Source organism: Erythrolamprus reginae, chromosome 4, assembly GCF_031021105.1.
Source record: "Erythrolamprus reginae isolate rEryReg1 chromosome 4, rEryReg1.hap1, whole genome shotgun sequence".
NCBI lineage: Eukaryota > Metazoa > Chordata > Lepidosauria > Squamata > Dipsadidae > Erythrolamprus > Erythrolamprus reginae.
This window is the reverse complement of record NC_091953.1, coordinates 16,566,354-16,587,183: the sequence shown is the minus strand read 5'-3', so window position 1 is coordinate 16,587,183 and position 20,830 is coordinate 16,566,354. Positions and strand designations below refer to the sequence as shown.

Below are 20,830 nucleotides of genomic sequence, written 5' to 3'. Positions count from 1 at the left end.
GCCTCAGTGTGATGAAACACAGGGAGACAGGAAAATTGGTAAACAGTGCAACCTTCTACATTTAGAAAGAAACAAATCCCATATGGTTTTGCTTTAGTCATGCCATTAGTTTAGCATTTTCCACACACATTTCAAATTTTTGAAGAATGTTATCATTTTGAAGACTTTCCTGGGACATGTGTCTTATTTGACCTTAGATACACAATATTTTTCTTTATATCATTCTCTGTTTTTTAAGGATATCTTTATGACGTTTTTTTGCTAAACTATAAGTTTACTACTGCTTAAAGAAGGCCAAAATACTATAAAAGGATATCATGGTTTCATCTAGGTAAAAAAACATCACCAACATAGCAAAACAATAATTAACAGGTCTGTCTCAACCATACAGATGGATTTGAAATTTGCACACTAGCTAAAATTTCCCTTCTATGTTATTTTCTAATCTTATGACCTTGGCTGATCTCAGATTTGGCTAATACTTGGACATAAGTCGATCAAAAAAATTGCTAAGGCTAAGTCAGAGTGAGAAATTGTGGAGGAAACCCTACAGAAAACTACTTCTGGATTATTGATTTAACCCTGCTGCCCTGTTTGATAAAACTCCCTAATGTTATGTTCCCGGGTCTATTTGACCCGGACCGCAAATTGTTCATTTTAGGTACTTATATTTGGTCTTTTTGAAAGCTTTTTTCACTTGGAAACAAGTTTGAACATTTCTGTACACATTGAAATGAAAATTGAAATGAAAAAAGTAATGCTTATTGGTTTATTTTGCTGATAAAATGCCCCCCCCCCATTTTTGTGAAATTGGGAGACCGCCGAGAATCGCCCCGGCTGTTTCTGAAGGTGACAGCTGGGTGGCGACGCTTCCCGGCGCTCTCCCAAATGCCAAACTTGGAAGTTTGGCAAAAGTTCAGGTTTGGGTTTGGGATCCGGAGAACGCCAGGAAACACCCACGCCCGGCAGTCACTTTCTGAAACACCTGGGGAGCTGTCGGCTGGTCGGGAGGCAAAAAAGGAGGTGGGGAATCCCACGAGGGGATTCCAGGGGTGGAGCTTTGACGTCACTGAGATGTCCTTCGTAGCTGGCTGAAACGGGGACTCCAGGAAGGACATTTCAGTGACATCAAAGCTCCACCCCTGGAATCCCCTTGTGGGATTCCCCACCTCCTTTTGCGCCTCCCCACCAACTGACAACTCCCCGGCTGTTCTGGGAAGTGCCACCGCCCAGTTGTCATCTTCAGAAACAGCTGGGGCACTTCTCGGTGGTCTCCCGAACGCCGAACTTGGAAGTTTGGCAAAAGTTCGGGTTTGGGAGAGCGCCGTGAACCACCCTGGCTGTTCTGGAAGGTGACAGCTGGGCGGCGGCACTTTCCAGTGCTTTCCCGAGCGCCAAACTCGAAAGTTCAGCAAAAGTTCATGTTCAGGTTTGGGTGCCGAACCCGAACTTCGTTGGGTTCACCCAACACTATTTGCAACCCTCTCTAAGAAGTTTACAGAGTCAGCACACTTCCCCCAACAATCTGGGTCCTCATTTTACTGACATCAGAAGGATGGAAGTCCGAGTCAACCTTGAGCTGCTCAGAGCTGAACTCCTGGAGTGAACAGTGAGTTAGACCTGCAGTGCTGCCTTCTAACCACAGCGCCAGCATGGCTCCATCACTTTAGATGGCTTCTGCCAAGTTTAGTATTACTAACTTGCCCAAAGCTGTTTCTGTATATGAATATATGATATTTCATTGGAAATTATACATGTTTGATTCACTATTATTCTCTTCCAAATCAGACAATAAGGCTTCTATTACTACATGAGGAATTCTGTCCTTTTTCCCATAAAAAAGCCCATTCAGGGTTTTCTTTCATTAACATCTTGCTATCTAAATGCTGAATCATCAGTACCACCCAATTAAAAATCAATTGTCATGCATTGTGTGAGTTTTGAAACATACCATGCTAAATTACTCAACAGAGGAAATACTACACTGTGAGTAACAGCTTCTGGGGAGCAAGATTAAAAGTGTTATTTCGCCATCATGTACCCAAGGATACATTTGAGTAGTGGAAGTTTATAGTATCAAAATATATAGAAAGACATTTTATTGCCTCTGTCTCATTCACTCTTTCCTTCCTTTGCTTGCTTATTGATTGATTGATTGATTGATTGATTGATTGATTGATTGATTGATTGGATTTGTATGCCGTCCCTCTCCAAGGACTCGGGGTGGCTCACAACATATCAAAAGAACATAGCAAATACATCTGAAAATCCAATTAATATGATTAAAAAGACTTTTAAAACTCCAATATAGTTTAAAAGCATTCATCATCATTCATTCAACAAAGTGCTAAGTGCTAAAGCCCACTGCAACAATATCGCCAAAAACGCTTCCAGAGTTGTTAACCTGATCCTATGTAGCTTCTGCTCTGGCAATCTCTCACTACTGACTAGAGCCTACAAAACCTATGCCAGACCCATTCTCGAATACAGCTCATCTGTCTGGAACCCACACCACATCTCAGACATCAACACTCTCGAAAATGTCCAAAGGTATTTCACCAGAAGAGCCCTTCACTCCTCCACTCGAAACAGAATACCTTGCGAAAATAGACGAACTATCCTGGATCTTGAAAGCTTAGAACTGCGGCGCCTAAAACACGATTTAAGTATTGCCCACAAGATCATATGCTGCAACGTCCTTCTGGTCAACGACTACTTCAGCTTCAACAGCAACAACACAAGAGCACGCAACAGATTCAAACTTAATATTAACCGCTCCAAACTTGACTGTAAAAAATATGACTTTAACAATCGAGTTGTCGAAGCGTGGAACTCATTGCCAGACTCAGTGGTGTCAGCCCCCAGCCCCAACATTTCTCCCTTAGACTCTCCACGATTGACCTCTCCAGGCCAGTAAGGGGCGTACATAAGTGCACTGATGTGCCTATCGCCCCCTGTCCAATTGTCTTTCCTTATCTCATATCTCATATATTTTCTCTCCTTTCCTTCTACTTCTCTTCTTTCTTACTTTCTATCTTCATATATATTACTTAATGTCTATTCTCTTTCATATGTATTGTATATTGGACAAAGAATAAATAAATAAATAAATAAATAAAATAAAATAAAACATACTAAAGCACTCGTTGGTCAGGCAGCATAAATAGATCTTTAAACTTTTACGGAAGGCTGGGTAGTGAAAGTTACGTGGTTTCCCTCACATAGATGAAGTTTCATGCTATGAAGTTTTATATAATCAAGATTTTAAATCTACTTGCATTATGACACCTTCTCCTGGTTTGTGTTCTTTTTGTTGCTAATCAGAACATGATGAAATGTTGAGTCAGTCCACAGCTGGCTTTATGAAACATAAAGCACAAAACTTTGAAAGCCAGATGAACGGCGATAGCAGAGACAGAAACTTTGCTTCTCTTTAAACAAGGCAGCCCAATTTTAAAATGAAGCCTATTTTGCTTTTATTTTGGTGTATTTCACTTTCCTATGGACTCCCCATCCTTTCAGAGAATAGAAGCGAAGAACAAAACCAACAGTTTGCACAGGTAATAATACCACTAGGCTCTGAGAAACTTGGAATCAATGATACCTTAGGTTGAAAGGTGGGGTTCTTAATATTTTTTGAGCTTGCTTTTTTCCTGCAGATGTTTACTTACCTGTCTATGTAACAACCTCAGTGCATAGGAGAAGGAAGTTTGCTGCTTTTTTATATATAGGAATTTGCCTTGCCAGTCTTGTTTGGGGTATGGGGTTTTTTTTGTTCCTTAATTAAAGTGTAGTTTTTCCCTAATTATTTATCCACTGCAGTGTTATCTGAATTCTGGTGCTGTGGCTCTGCTTAAGACATTTTAGAGTAATTTGTGTGCTACAAAAATTGTGGTGAGAAATTTGTGGTGTATGGGTGAGTTATCATTTTTCATAGATTGTAATGGTTATGTTATGCAACTCCAAAGATCCAGTAATCCTAAACTCACACAGACACAAAAACCCCATAGATCAGGGGTAGATTCCTCCTGGTTCAGATCAGATCGCCTGAATTGTTAGCAACCCGCTGGTAATGTAATTTTGGCATCACAGATCTGGTTCTGTCTGTTGTGAGTGGTCCAGCTCAGTTGGTCATGAATTTCAAGGATCAGGAGACACATGAGTACTGGCATTGCAGGCCAGTGTTCTTGCCATCTGAAAGTGAAGGGGAATTGGAGATTGAGGAACCACCAGAGACTATAGCATCCCCAGTTATGATATAGAGTGAGTCAGAGGATGATGAAGAATTAGAGCAGGAACACACTCTGTTAGATGCAAGAGTCAGGAGAATGGTATCTAGATAAGAGCATCTGAAAAGGAGGGGTTCTTGGCATTAATAGATCTATGGAACACTTGGCCACACCTTGCCAGTATATAAGGGACTTTCTAAGGGGAAGTGGGCGTGGTGAACAATGTTCTTTATCATAGCTGCTGGAAAATCGGAGCTTAGAGGACTTTCTGAGTTCCAATCTTTTCCCTTCATGCCTGTGCTAAGCTTTGCACCTTTTTATTGAACTGTAAGTTTTGTCCAAGCTGCCAGAGAAACTTCAAGGACTAATATTTACAGTGTTCCCTCGATTTTCGTGGGTTCGAACTTCGCGGAAAGTCTATACTATGGTTTTTCAAAAATATTAATTAAAAAATACTTCGCAGTTTTCCCCCTATACCATGGTTTTTCCCACCCAATGACATCATATGTCATTGCCAAACTTTCGTCTACCTTTAAAAAACATTTTTTAATAAACTTAAATAAACATGGTGAGTAATAATCTAAATGGTTGCTAAGGGAATGGGAAATTATAATTAAGGGGTTTAAAGTGTTAGGGGAAGGCTTGGGATACTGTTCATAGCCAAAAATAATGTATTTACTTCCGCATCTCTACTTTGCGGAAATTCGACTTTCGCGGGTGGTCTCGGAATGCATCCCCCATGAAAATCAAGGGAACACTGTATAGCCTTCTGGCTCGCAGCCTGGGTTTTCTTATCTACAGCTCATTAGAGAGAAGCTGCCAACATGAAATTTCTTAGAATTAACCACTGGATTGCATGATTTTGCCTTGAGAAGCCAAAAAATCACCAAAAACTCACACGTGTATGTCTCCTCACAAGATCTCGCTCAGATGCACATGTAGCCAAGGTTGCAGAGCTCTGCGGAAAGTGCATCAGTAGCGGCGGTAAGTCGCAACCTCCGCCTGCTTAACGGCCATGTGATTTGCTTAATGACCATGGCCAAAAATGTCATAAAATCAGGTGCAACTCACTGACCTACCAAATCTCTTAGTAGTGGAAGTTCTGTTCCCAATTGTGGTCGCAAGCCGAGGATTTACCTGTAACAATGTTCCTCTGAAAACGCAAAAATAAAAACACCTTTGCTATTCTACCAACCAAACATTTAATAGATTACAGCGTAGGGCAAATGAATGCGAAAATGATGTATTCGTTTTTAGACTTAAAGCACTTTTCTGTTTTTGTCAGGCATATATCAATCAGTTTTATGAGCAAAAGGCGGATCCAAGGCAGCGAGGATGGAAGATCAATAATTTATCCTTTGTCGATAAAATCAAACAAATGCAAGACTTTTTTCACTTGAATGTAACAGGAAAAGTTGATGCTGAAACCTTGGAAGTCATGGAGCAGCCACGATGTGGTCTCCCTGATATTGGACAATATGTCTTGGCTCTCCCTGGATGGAGAAAAACTAAGCTTACATACAGGTAAAAAAAAAATCATTTGATGATAGACCAAATGAATGAGTTGATATTAAGAAATTCTTTGTGACAGCGCCTAAATTTAAGTCAACATGCCTCAGATAAGGTATTATTTACAGGATAAGGTACTATTTACAGGACCGTCACTTGCTGCATATCTCCCAGAGACCTATAAGAGCACACAGAGCTGGCCTCCTCCAGGTCCTATCGACTAAACAATGAAGGTTGGAAGGGCTGTGGGGGAGGGCCTCCCTGTAAGGTGAATTAGGCCTGGTTCAGGGTCACCCAGCCAACTTTCATGCCTAAAATGCAACTAGAATTTACAATCTCCTGATAGAATGGAATGGAATTATTTATCTATTTATCTATTTATTTATCTATTTATCTATTTATTTATCTATTTATCTATTTATTTATCTATTTATTTATCTATTTATCTATTTATCTATCTATTTATCTATTTATCTATTTATCTATTTATCTATTTATCTATTTATCTATTTATCTATTTATCTATTATTTATCTATTTATCTATTTATCTATTTATCTATTTATCTATTTATCTATCTAGATTTTGATTTGATTTGATTTGATTTGATTTGATTTGATTTGATTTGATTTGATTCGATTTGTATGCCGCCCCTCTCCGTAGACTCGGGGCGGTTCACAGCAATAATAAAAACAATGTACAACAAATCTAAAAAACCCTTATTTAAAAAGCAAGACATACACACAAACATACCATGCATAAACTATATAGGCCTGGGGGAGATGTCTCAATTCCCCCATGCGTGATGGCAGAGGTGGGTTTTAAGGAGTTTACGAAAGGCAAGGAGGGTGGGGGCAATCCAGAGGGAGCTGGCTACAGAGGGTCGCGGACACCGAATAGAATAGAATAGAATAAAATAGAATAGAATGTTTTATATGTTTTAGCTTCAATTTCCTAATCAACTTTGTTGCTCTTCTCTGCACTCTTTCTAGAAACTCAACATCCTTTTTACATGGCCTTATCAAGGCATTATAAAGTGGTATTAACACTTCATGTGATCTTGAATCTATCCCTCTGGTTAATACAACCTAGAACTGTGTTGGCTTTTTTGGCAGCTGCTGCACAGTGCTGGCTCATATTTAAATGATTGTCCACTAGGACTCCAAGATCCCTCTCACAGTTCATTTCTTTCTTTTTAAATGTTTTTTATTAATTTTCCACTTTTAAAACAGAAAACACAATAGTAAATACAGAAAAAAAATCAAAGAAAATTAAATTAATAGTAGTATATACAGATATTAGCATTGTATTAGCATTAGTCACTATATTTATATTATATTACTTATACACCAGACTATAATTTGTCTCAAGTATATGAATTAGTACATGCTTTTTTTCCATTAACAAATTAATTTCATATATATTTCAATGATTTATTATGCAGACTATATTCCCCCCTCCAAATTGTAAAGTCTAGATTTTATTTATTTCACAGCTCATTTCTAGCCTGGTGCTTTAACAATATGAGCAAACTGTTTCAGTGAGAAAACATTCTGCATTTTAATTTTCTTAGAATTATGAATTACACCCCTGACATGAGAAGAGCCGATGTGGATGCCTCCATCAAGAAGGCGTTTGAAGTTTGGAGCAAAGTGACTCCTTTGACTTTCGTCCGGATTTCTAAAGGGAGAGCAGACATCAGGATTGAGTTTGCAACAAGAGGTAGCACCTAAAATCCTACAGCAGCTTTAAGTTTCTTTAAGCTCTTTTTTTTAATGTAGGAATCTACAGTAATCTCATATTATGTTGTCTTTCAGTGCATGGTCGCTGTCCACGGCAATTTGATGGACCTCTAGGTGTCCTTGGGCATGCTTTCCCTCCTGGTCATTACTTCGGTGGAAATGTCCATTTTGATGAGGATGAAACCTGGATAGGCAATTTGTATGGTAAGTAGTAATAAATCTTTCAGTTTTGAAGTGCAAGAGTTATTTTCATTGTAGCTGTAGACAATCCTCCAAAGAGGACAAGAACAAGGAAGGGAAATATTTATTTATTTATCTATCTATCTATCTGTCTGTCTGTCTGTCTGTCTGTCCGTCCGTCCGTCCGTCCGACTATTTATTTATTTATTTATTTATTTATTTATCTATCTATCTATCTATCTATCTATCTATCTATCTATCTATCTATCTATCCATTCATTCATTCATTTATTTATTTATTTATTTATCTGTCTGTTTGTTTGTTTATTTATTCATTTATTTATTCATTCATTCATTCATCTATCTATCTATTTATTCATTCATTCATTCATTCATTTATTTGTCTGTTTGTTTGTTTATTTATTTATTTATTCGTTCGTTCATTCATTCATTTATTTATTTATATATCTCTCTGTCTGTCTGTCTGTCTATTTAGTTAGTTAGTTAGTTAGTTAGTTAGTTAGTTAGTTAGTTAGTTAGTTAGTCCAATACACAATGAGGGTTTTTGTGGGTATATATCTATATACTCATAGTAAAATACATGATGAAGGTTATAGAGGAGATACTCATAGTAAAATATATCTAAGAAAGAATAGAAAAGAAGATATAGTAATAGAACATATCAAGGAAAGAATAGAAGAAGAGATATAGGAATAGAAGAAAGGTATAGGAGATATAGGAGAGCAATAGGACAGGGGACGGAAGGCACTCTAGTGCACTTGTACTCACCTCTTACTGACCTCTTAGGAATCTGGATAGGTCAACCGTAGATAATCTAAGGTTAAAGTGTTGGGGGTTTGGGGATGACACTATGGAGTCCAGTAATGAGTTCCACGCTTCGACAACTCGGTTACTGAAGTCATATTTTTTACAGTCAAGTTTGGAGCAGTTAATATTAAGTTTAAATCTGTTGTGTGCTCTTGTGTTGTTGTGGTTGAAGCTGAAGTAGTCGGCAACAGGCAGGACATTGCAGCATATGGTCTTGTGGGCAATATCACCTGTAATTATTCCAAGTATTTTCTGGCTTGCTTCTATCACTCAGAACTAAATTTACTCGAAAGTGTCATTATTTCTTCATTTATTTACAGAGCAAAGAAGATCTAGAAATTACCCTGTTGCTCCAGCAGAGGATGTCAGGACTCCTGTTTTGAAAAAAGCCCCAAAGTTGAAATCTTCCTCTGTTCCTCTTCCTTACTCCACCATTAGTAAGTTTAAAGACTCTCCACTTTAATCGTAGGAACTATTCCTTGTAGAAATGGGGGAATATAATGACATTTTATCCATAGTTACTATGGCAGTGGGAACAATCTAAATCAATGTCACTTATTTTTATATATAATTATACACCATCTACGGGAGGGAGGATCTTCTTGTCTTTAAAAAAATAAACACCTATGGAGTTTGTATGGAGTTCTTCAATATAAATAGATAGTAGATGTTTGGATAGGGCATTTTTTTTTCAGGTAAGCCTCAAATAAGGCAATCATATGTGCATAGCTTTGAGACTAAATCCCAGTGAACTCATGTATAACCATGTGTTCTGTTGACTTATTTTTTATTATTTCTTTAGAATTCAACTTGTTCCTTGTTGCTGCACATGAGATTGGGCATGTACTTGGCCTCGCACACTCTAATGATCCAAGAGCACTGATGTTCCCGAATTATAAACCCATTGACCCTGATGAGTCTCCACTTTCTGAAGATGATATTAATGGCATTCAGGCCATTTATGGTAATAAAGCATGACTGAAGAGTTCAATCAAGAAACCATGATTCAGTTTTTAATCTATCTTTCTTTAAGGAGTTTGAAAACATGTCCAATATTTTTCCAGGTCCTTTTGAATACAAGTAGTCAGAATAACAGATTAACAGAGTTGGAAGGGACCTTAGAGGTCTTCTAGTCCAACCCCCTGCTCAGGCAGGAAACCATATACACTTTCAGACAAATAGTTGTCCAATCTCTTCTTAAAAGCTTCTAGTGTTAGAGCACTCACAACTTCTAGAGGCAAGTTGTTCCACTGATTAATTGTTCTAACTCTCAGAAAATTTCTCCTTAATTTCTAAGTTACTTCTCTCCTTGTTTAGTTTCCACCCATTGCTTCTTGTCCTACCCTCAGGTGCATTGGAAAATATCCTGATAGAAACATAGAAACATAGAAGTCTGACGGCAGAGAAAGACCTCATGGTCCATCTAGTCTGCCCTTATACCTACTATTTTCTGTATTTTATCTTAAGATGGATATATGTTTATCCCAGGCATGTTTAAATTCAGTTACTGTGGATTTATCTACCATGTCTGCTGGAAGTTTGTTCCAAGGATCTACTACTCTTTCAGTGAAATAATATTTTCTCACGTTGCTTTTGATCTTTCCCCCAACTAACTTCAGATTGTGCCCCCTTGTTCTTGTGTTCACTTTCCTATTAAAAACAGTTCCTTCCTGAACCTTATTTAACCCTTTAACATATTTAAATGTTTTGATCATGTCTCCTGGTGCATCAGGAGAACCTGGGCAAAGTTATTGCAGTGTTTTCTGAGAACCCAGTGCAACAATTCCATTGTGTCATTTAAGTGTCATTTTCATAGCTACCACAACTGTTCAGTCGTGGGAATAATGATTCTGGATACCAACTCTTGAACACTGTTTGACAATCGACCCTTTTATAGGGAGGTGTCAGACACTTTAACTAATAGCATTTGAGCATTCTTCCTGCTCAAACGCTGGATCTCAGTGGAACCATTCTAACTGTTAGTACATAACAGCAACAAATTTGGAAGAGTTGCTTTGAAAGTAAAAGATTTAGGTTGCAGGTTATGCTCCAGGATCTCTTGAATCACTCCAAGATCTCTTGGATCACTCCATCATCACTTCTGCAACAGGCCAGACCTATTTTATTGCTTGCAAAATTTTATGGAAAAAATAAAACAAAAATTTTATGCAAAAAAACCCCTATTTTATACCTGCCTATTTTATTGCTTGCAAAAGCAACAGAAATATGTTTAATTCAAATTTCCCCTGCAAGATGCAATTGCACATATTGCATAGTTCACTTCATGTGTCCACAATCTTCAAGTAGATCCCTTTTCCACTCTAAGTGTTATGATTAATCATATTCCATCTTATTATTGTAGGACCATCACAAAATCCTTCAAATGAACCCGTGAAGCCAACGCTACCAAAAGTTTGTGATCCTAAGCTAAATTTTGATGCCATAACTACCTTCCGGAGAGAAGTGATATTTTTTAAGGGGAGGTAAGCAGGATTTGCTTGCTATAAAAGGAGAAAGACAGAACAGCTGCGTAGTACATACAGTATGTGGCATGTTTGGTAGCCTGACATTGAAAACAAAATACTGTATTTTCTACTCTCTACTGCCACCTTGTGTTCATTTCAAACTTGGCAACATAGTTGGCTGGAGAATTCTGGGAGTTGAAGTCCACAAGTCTTAAAGTTTATTTATTAGATTTATTATTTATTCATTAGATTTCTAGGCCGCCCTTCTCCTCAAGGAATCAGGGCAGCCATGTTCCCAAGTTTGGGGGGGCCTGATTTTTTTTCCCCATCGTTCTTCCAAAAGTGTTTTTCCTTTTTCTTCTGGGTTTTTCCTTGAAGACATTTGGCTTCCCATCTAAGAAGCTTCTTTAGTTCTGAAGTGAAGAAGCTTGGAAGAGAAGTAAAACATCTTCAAGGAAATTCTTTGTATTTGTAAGTCCAATTATATTTGGGAAAAGTACCTCTGGGACATCCAAACGACCTGGATTATTGAGAATCTCCATAGAAATATTGCCTCTTCCCACTTTTTCTGACCCCATTGCAGAAAGTTGGTAATTTTGATCCATTAAAACTTAACTGTAAGTATGTATACTTCACGATTCATTTGTTCACTCTAAACCTTAGAATAGCATCGGGGGTTATTTTTCTCCAAATTGCACAAGGATTGGAATCCAATCAAGGTAGGATTTGTGTCAAATAATACATGCCTGAACCACTAGATTGCAGAACTATAGGGTTCTAACTGAAAAGGATTCTTATTTAATAATAATAATAATAATAATAATAATAATAACAACAACAACAACAACAACAACAACAACAACAAAAGAGTTGGAAGGGACCTTGGAGGTCTTCTAGTCCAACCCCCTGCTTAGGCAGGAAACCGTACACTACTTCAGACAAATGGTTAAAAACTTCTCAAAAACTTCCAGTGTTAGAACATTCACAGCTTCTGGAGGCAAGCTGTTCCACCGATTAATTGTTCTGTCAGGAACTTTCTCCTTAGTTCTAAGTTACTTCTCTCCTTGTTTAGTTTCCACCCATTGCTTCTTGTTCTAATCTCAGGTGCTTTGGAGAATAGTTTGACTCCCTCTTGTTTCTGGCAATCCACAAATTTTCTTAAACCTTAAGCCGGAAATCTTACTCCAGAAACCATAGTGGATCTTACTTGTGAGTCAATATATAAGCCATTGTCCCAAAGGTACTTTTTCAAAAAGCAACTGGGCTTTCTGATTTTTCTTTGAAGACATTTCACTTCTCATCCCAAAAGCTTCTTCAACTCGGACTGAATGGTGCGGAATGGAAGGGTTTGTATTCTTTGCAAGGGGGTGCAATGTTAAAGACACTGAGCTTAATGACTGAAGAGTTGATAGCCCAGGTTTAATACCTGAGTGTCGCTCTGAATGAGTGGTGGAGAATGGAAAGACCTACCACCCAGTCAGAACTGAAGAAGCTTATTGGATGAGAAGCGAAATGTCTTCAAAGAAAAAACAGAAGGTCCAACTGCCTCTTGAAAAAGCACCTTTGGGATAACCATGACCTGGAGAACGGAGAATCTCCATAGACATATACAAACCATTGCACAAAAATGGTCTCATGTTCAGCTTTTACTCCTAATTATATTCTTTTGATTATACAGCAGTACCTCTAGATACAAGTTTAATTCGTTCCAGACCCAAGCTCGTAAGTCGATTAACTCGCATCTCGAACGAATGCCTTTAGACTTTGTTTTTCGCACCGAGATAACCAGAAGCAAGGATTCTTGCGCCACCTAGTGAAAGCTCGGCTCGTATCCCGAATTTGAGCTCGGGTGTCGAACAGAAATTTCGCTCGCGTCATGGCTCGTAACTTGGAATACTCGCATGTGGAGCAGCTCGTATCTAGAGGTACTACTGTATTACACTGATTTCTAAGCTTTCCTACCCACTTTCCCTCAAAATAAGACATCCCCTGATAATAAACCCAATTCGACTTTTGAGTGTATGGCAGTAAGGCCAAGTGTTTATTTCAGGGTTCAAAAAAACATAAACATAAGGGAAACATGGTAGTAAACTGATTTAAAATATAACCAGTTGTCTGTTTTAATTCACAAAATGATTGTTTTTAGTAACAGGAAATGTGCCATCACATTTATTGCAGGCACATCTGGAGAGTATATCCTACTGGCTCTGAAGTGGATATGGAACCAATTTCTACTTTGTCACCTCTCCTGCCATCTGGAATCCAGGCAGCTTATGAAAATATGAACGATCAGGTTTTTTTCTTTAAAGGTAAGATATTAGGCCTTGCGTTATTTGAATTAGAAGTTTAGGAATGGGTAACCTGCAGTTCTAGAGTGATATATATATATACACTGCTCAAAAAAATAAAGGGAACACTTATTCAACACAACATAACTCCAAATAAATCAAACTTCTGTGAAATCAAACTGTCCACTTAGGAAGCAACACTGATTGACAATCAATTTCACATGCTATTGTGCACGCTTAACTTTGTACAGAACAAAGTATTCAATGAGAATATTTCATTCATTTCAGATATAGGATGTGTTATTTGAGTGTTCCCTTTATTTTTTTGAGCAGTATTTATATCCTGGACTAATTTCAAAAGCTCTCTGCAAACATTCCATTTGGAGAATAGCAACTTCTCTGGCCATCATCTGTTGGGAAAGAGGAGACAAGATGTAAATAAGAAAAGAGAATGGGGAGAAGAGAAGTGGGGATTGGACAAAAGCAGAGATGGCACTGAATTTCCAAGGCTAATAACCAAGTTTGTGAGGAAGGAGCAAACTTCTGCATGATGATGGACATGGTGTCATGATGAAAGTCCTTGCTCCTCAGTGTCCATTATCTTGCCAAGTTTCATATACAATTTTCCTGCGGAAGCCTTACTAACAGCTCTTGAGGGGTCTGTGTTCTCTAGGAATTCGTCTCCTTTTTAAAGCCAGGTGATTAAGAACAGCAGCCAAATTCCACTGGCAAGAGAAAGAGAAGAGAGATTTTCAACCAGATTTGACATAGCCCCCCTAGCTAACAGCCTGCCTGGCTGTAGGAACTAAAGGGAGATTTAAGACAGGGAGATTCACATTGAAAGGATTACTGTAGAATAGAATAGAATAGAATTTTTTATTGGCCAAGTGTGATTGGACACACAAGGAATTTGTCTTGGTGCATATGCTCTCAGCATACATAAAATAAAATATACATTTGTCAAGAATCATGTGGTACAACACTTAATGATTGTCATAGGGGTCAAATAAGCAATGAAGAAGCAATATTAACAAAAATCTTAGGATATAAGCAACAAGTTACAGTCATACAGTCAACATGGGAGGAAATGGGTGATAGGAATGATGAGAAAAACTAGTAGAATAGAAGTGCAGATTTAGTAGAAAGTCTGACAGTGTTGAGGGAATTATTTGTTTAGTAGAGTGATGGCGTTCGGAAAGAAACTGTTCTTGTGTCTAGTTGTCTTGGTGTGCAGTGCTCTGTAGCGACGTTTTGAGGGTAGGAGTTGAAACAATTTGTGTCCGGATGTGAGGGGTCAGTAAATATTTTCCCCGGCCTCTTTTTGACTCGTGCAGTATACAGTGTATATTTCAGAGTATAAGATGTACCAGAGTATAAGACACACTTTTAGCTTTGGGGGAGGAAAACAAAGGGGGGGAAATTCTGCCTCTGCCTCCCAGCAATTTGCCTCCTTGCAGATTTAGTTTCATTCTCAGTTTTAGCAAGTAACCTGCCTTCAGCTTCAATCAGCTGAGGGTCGGGAAGCTGATAATCAGCTGCTTGGCTTAACAGGCTCTGTTCTGTTAGCTGTTAGGAGGTAAATTGCTGGGAGGCAGAGGCCAAAAGGTAGGGGTGTCTAGGCAGGGCCACATTCAGTGAATAAAACACAGCCAGGTCTTCACCCTCTTTAGGGGGTAAAAAGGTGTTTCTTATATTCTGGAAAATACAGTATGTAAATCAGGGGTGTCAAACTCAAGGCCCAAGGGTCAGATTCAATCCACAGAGTGCTTAGATCTGGCCCATCAGGCCACTATGGAAACAGCAAAGGACTGGCCCATGGTGCTTTTGCTAATGAAAATGGGGAAATTGATATACCCTTAGATGTTCCGGTTTATACATGGTGTGTTCGGGCTGTATGATTATTTTTTATAAGGGTTTTTAAAAATTGTTTTTAATATTGGATTTGTATACTATGTATTGCTTGTTGTGAGCCGCTCCAAGTCCCCGGGAGAGGGGCGGCATACAAATCTAATAAATTATTATTATTATAAATTATTATAGGCAGTGTAGGGCTACCAAAATTTTTACTACCACACTGTGGGCATGGTTTATGCAGGACACCCTGCATTTTCTTTCAACATCTTTCAGTGCAAATTGGGTGCTCTGGGGTGGAGCTCTATTTTTGTTACCCTATTGCATTCTCCCCTGTTTGGCCAGTAGGCCACCCCCTAGTATAGGAGGGCCTAACATGGCCCTCCCAAGCTCCATTTTCACTGGCAGAGGGTTGCAGGAAGCCGTCATAGCTGAAAACAGAGCTTAGGAGCCAGTTTTCGCTGGCAGATTACTTGGGCTAGCACAGGTGCCCCAACATGAGTGACATTGAGCTGGCCATGCCACCCTGGCCACGCCCAACATGACAACACTCACCCCGGCCCCCCAAAGTCAAAGACAGCCCTGATACGTCCCTCAATGAAATTGAGTTTGACATCCCTATTGCATTTGAAGAAGGCTTGCTTTCGATGAAAGACTTTATGTAGGACTCACATTGGGTTTTGTTTTAAGAAAAAGATTGGGAGCTGCCCAGAGTTGGTTAAAAGATGAATGGGTATATAAATGTTTTAAGTAAAATAAATGAAGTTGAAAAAATAAGGAGCCTTGTATTTCAGATGGATGGTCAGCATTCATTTAAACCAGTGTTTCTCAATTATTTTCTGTTATGCCCCCCCCCCGGAAGAACTAAACATTTTGTGCACCCCCAACCTCCCACTGGGACAATTGTTTGCAATATTCAGCACATTTTTGCTGAAAAATCTTAAGCAGCTTATCAGCATGAATGGGGTGCAATGTGTTTAAGTGACGCCTTAATTTATTTGGCTTCATGCTGTCTGCTACCAACATTTTTAGACCCAGTAAACATATCGGTCTTTCCTCATCTCCCACCATAATCACAATGAAGCTACATATGCTTTGTCATATTTCCTCATCTTAGCTTTTGGGAGACTTACATTTGTCTCACTATCTCCGTCTCTCTCCTCCTTTCTTTTTATCCCTGTTAAGTATTTTTCCATGGTGTCTCTTAAGTTTTGTTATATGCACTTCATATCTCCCCATATTCACTGCGGCAAAAAAAGCACATTCTCCAGTGTCACGCGCCCCCCCCCTGACATCGCCATGTGCCCCCCAGGGCCCCCACTCCACTATTTGAGAAACACTGATTAAAACTGATTAAATGTATGTATGTATGCATGCATGTAGGGATGGATGGATGGATGGATGGATGGATGGATGGATACATATTATGGGGATTATTTAATTACATTTGAAAATATTTGGCTCTCTTTCCTCCTATGTCTTTCAACAGGTAATAAATTCTGGATGCTTAGTAGACTTCAAATGCAGCCTGACTATCCCCAACCCATTGACAAGTTGGGATTCCCAACAAACATTGAGAAAATCGATGCTGCTCTTTTTGATAAAGAGACTAGAAAAACCTATTTCTTTGTTGGTAACCAATACTGGAGGTAAGGTCCCTTGAACCCCTTTTAAAAATAATAAGGATCATAGTGAACCTTAGGAGGAAAAGACAGAACAGGATTATTAAATGTTTTTTAAAAATATCTTTATTGAAAGTTTTAATAAAAATAGTAAAAGAAAATAAGTAAACTAGGAAAGAAGGGAAAGTAAAGTTAAGGTATTTAAAACACATTAGGTTTATCAAAAAAACCAACTTTATACTTCTTCCTTTTGCTTCTAACAATCTTAACTTTTAGATTCATGATCTTCTAATACCCAGCAGACACCACCAGACTTAAAGGCATTCTAACTGAATGCACCTGTACTAGAAAAGCCTTCCTAGGAGTAGATTTGACAAGAAAAACTACATTTAAAATTTTTTCATAGGTCTTAGCAAATTATGTGCTTCTATTGGCTATTGGCTTGTGCCTGTTACTATGTCCACATATATATCCCTATATGCATATGCGTACAAACACACAACTATTGTACATACATTAAACATATATTTATATTTATTTAGTTAGTTAGTTAGTTAATTAGTCCAATACACAATACACATTGAAGAGAATAGACAAGTAGTAATATATATAATGAAAAGGATAGAAGAAAAGATATAAAAATAGAGGAGAAGATATATGAAAGGAAGAAAAGATATATGAGATAAAGGAGAGACAATTGGACAGGGGACGGAAGGCACACTGTGTTTCAATAGTGGCTTGCTACCAGTACGTTAGGGGATGGCACACCGTCACTTTTTGCGAGTCACCACACTGGTAATGGCTGCCAAATTGTGCAATTTGCATGCCCGTCCTATGGGCGTCGCCATCTTTTTTTCATTTTTTTGTATTTTTGCTTTGTGCACATGTGCAGAAACAAATTCTTGCAACGGGATGCATGCAAGAAAGAGATTTCGGTGATTTTTTTGCTTCTGCGCAATCACGGAAGCAAACAAAAAATCACTGAAATCTCTCACTCATGTGCGTCCCCTCACAAGACTAACTGCATTGTATTGTCCGCCATTGGATTCTATTTGCTTGTATCTATTTCATCTTTCTCCACATCACATATTACACCAACTGCTATTCTCACTATCTTTCATTGGAACCATGGGCTGAATTCACACCAGGCGCATCTTGCATTGAATATGCTCTTTGAATTGAATTTTTTCAGGTATGATGAAAATACTCGGTCCATGGATGAGGATTATCCAAGGAATATAAGCAATGATTTTCCTGAAATTGACGAGAAGATCGATGCTGCCTTCCAGCTCAATGGTAAGGGGGGAAAATATATTTTCTAATGTGGATCTAAAATATGGATCAAGGACCTGCTCATAGACATAGGAATTTGTCTACTATCATTATTAATTTGTATGTCACTTTCCCATGGAAGTGGTACTTAAAAGCATTAGAAAAATTATACTGTATCACAAGATAATCCACTTATAATTAACTTTATGAAGAAAAATTGGTTAACAACAAACCTTAAACACTAATCTGAATAATAATATGACCTGAACACTAATCTGAATAATAATATGCATTATCCAGTGGTCTTCTGCTATCAATATTAAGAACTGAAAACCAAAATGCAAAAATATTAACTAGAAACAAATAAAAAGGCTTATTCATTCATTCATTCATTCATTCATTCATCCATCCATCCACCCTTCCACCCATCCACCCACCCACCTACCCATTCTGGACCAAATGTGTTTAGGCTTGATATCTTTGTTTGCTGATTATGACAAAGACAACTGGTAAGAAAGACTATGTACTTGGTGATATTTGGATTGTTATTCTGACTTATTATGTGCATGACTTTGATTATCTGAATATGTTATTTCTCAAAGTAAACTTTAATTCAAGTTAGTATATCTGTGTGTGCCTGAGTAGTTATTCACAACTAATCTCAAACTAAACTTTTCTTTGTGTGCAAAACCTTGGTAAACAAGGATTACTCTGCTTATACATTAACACCATCCATGTTTTTTGGTTTGTTTGTTTTAACTGATGGTACCATTTTGATATCATGTCTATCATTTGACATTTTTTAAAAAAATAAAAAACTAAATTGATGGACAAATATGCCAAACCCAGTCTGAACATCTCGCTGGCTGTGTGATTAATAATAATAATAATAATAATAATAATAATAATAATAATAATAATAATAAAAAATCAATTAAAAGGGAAACACAAACGCCAAAAGGGAAAGGAAAGACTTGATGGATATTTTTCTGCTATCAGTTTTCTATGTTTCTATCATTTTTCTATATACAGTAATACTTTGTTTTTCCTTTTAGGTTTCTTCTATTTTTTCCATGGGTCCAAGCAGTGGGAGTTCGATCCGAAGACTAAAAGGGTGATTCGTGTAATGAAGAGCAACAGCTGGCTTAATTGCTAGAAATTGTCTTAAAACAGGACTCCTGTGAGAGGAAAATAGTATACAGATGATTCTGTTAAAGCACTAAAACTATGAACTGTTATGTATCACAGAGAAAACATTTGGGAAGCAAAGATCCAGAGGACCACCAGATGGCAGTAAAGAAATATTGAAAATTAGCTTTTTGCAGTCCGCAGGATGGTTGCAAAAGAGTTAAAAAATGTTATCTTTTTAAATATCTGTATTTACTCAACACACATAAAGCTTTAACAAGAATTTTAGCTGCTTATTTATTTATTTATTTATTTATTTATTTTGTCCAATACACAATAATACACAATGAATGTTATAGAGGATATGGTAGAGAAGAAATACGAGATGTAGGAGAGACTATAGAACAGGGGACGTAAGGTACACTAGTGCGCTTATGTACGCCCCTTACTGACCTCTTAGGAATCTGGAGAGGTCAACCGTGGATAGTCTAAGGGTAAAATGTTGGGGGTTAGGGGATGATACTACGGAGTCCGGTAATGAGTTCCACGCTTCAACAACTCGATTAATAAAGTCATATTTTTTACAGTCAAGTTTGGAGCAGTTAATATTAAGCTTGAATCTCTTGTGTGCTCTTGTGTTGTTGTGGTTGAAGCTGAAGTAGTCTTTGATAGGCAGGACATTGCAGCATATGATCTTGTGGGCAATATTTAGATCATGTTTAAGGCGTCGTAGTTCTAAGCTTTCAAGACCCAGGATTGTAAGTCTAGTTTCATAGGGAATTCTGTTTCGGGTAGAGGAGTGAAAGGCTCTTCTGGTGAAGTATCTTTGGACATTTTCGAAAGTGTTAATGTCAGAAATGAGGTATGGGTTCAAAACAGATGAGCTGTATTCTAGGATGGGTCTGGAGAAAGTTTTGTAATCTCTGGTAAGTAGTGTGAGATTTCCAGAGCAGAAGCTACTTAGGATTAGATTAACAACTCTTGAAGCCTTCTTGGCGATGTTGTTACAGTGGGTTTTGGCACTTACATCTTTAGTTATTAGTATTCCAAGGTCCTTGACCGAGTGGGGATTATCTGTGATAATTTGTTTATTCAGTTTGTATTTGAAGTTCCGATTCTTTTTGCCGATGTGTAGGACAGAGCATTTGCTGGTTGAGATTTGGAGTTGCCATGTGTTGGACCAGTCAGAAACTGAGTCTAGGCCTTTTTGTAGAGTAGTTGTGTTTTCAGTGGTATTGAAGAGTTTTACATCATCTGCAAAAAGAACACAGTTGATTGTGATGAGATCGCAAAGGTCGTTGATGTAGAGAATGAAGAGTGTAGGTCCCAGTATGCTACCTTGGGGGACACCGCTTTTAACAGGGATGGGTGTGGATATGGAACTTCCTATTTTGACCACTTGTTGTCTGTTTGATAGGAATGCAGTAATCCAGCTTGTAAACAGTGTCTGCATTTTCACCTGTATCATGGGCACTAATAGTCTGCCTTCCTTTGAGGACCTGTATACATGAGTCAAAAAGCGGGCTGTGAAAATATTTACACTCACCTCACATCCTGGACACAAACATCAAAACAACTAGACACAAGGACAGTCTTTTTACGAATGCCCATTACTCTTCTTAACAACTAATATGTACTATCTCCATATGTGCACTGAAAACATGTACACCAAAGACAAATTCTTTGTATGTCAAATTACATTTGGCCAATAAAGAAT

At 38.0% G+C, this 20,830-nt stretch overlaps 1 protein-coding gene across 1 annotated transcript; it reads left to right on the top strand.

The window, feature by feature from the left end:
- Positions 1-3,393: 3,393 nt before the first annotated feature.
- Positions 3,394-19,401, top strand: LOC139166308 (matrix metalloproteinase-27-like). Its single transcript, XM_070749673.1, has 11 exons — positions 3,394-3,560; positions 5,515-5,753; positions 7,311-7,459; positions 7,555-7,683; positions 8,808-8,924; positions 9,290-9,451; positions 10,850-10,970; positions 13,131-13,261; positions 16,581-16,740; positions 17,906-18,009; positions 19,041-19,401. Exons 1-11 carry the CDS (start codon positions 3,459-3,461, stop codon positions 19,139-19,141), a joined length of 1,515 nt encoding a protein of 504 aa, XP_070605774.1. The 5' UTR covers positions 3,394-3,458; the 3' UTR covers positions 19,142-19,401.
- The last annotated feature ends 1,429 nt before the right edge of the window (positions 19,402-20,830 follow it).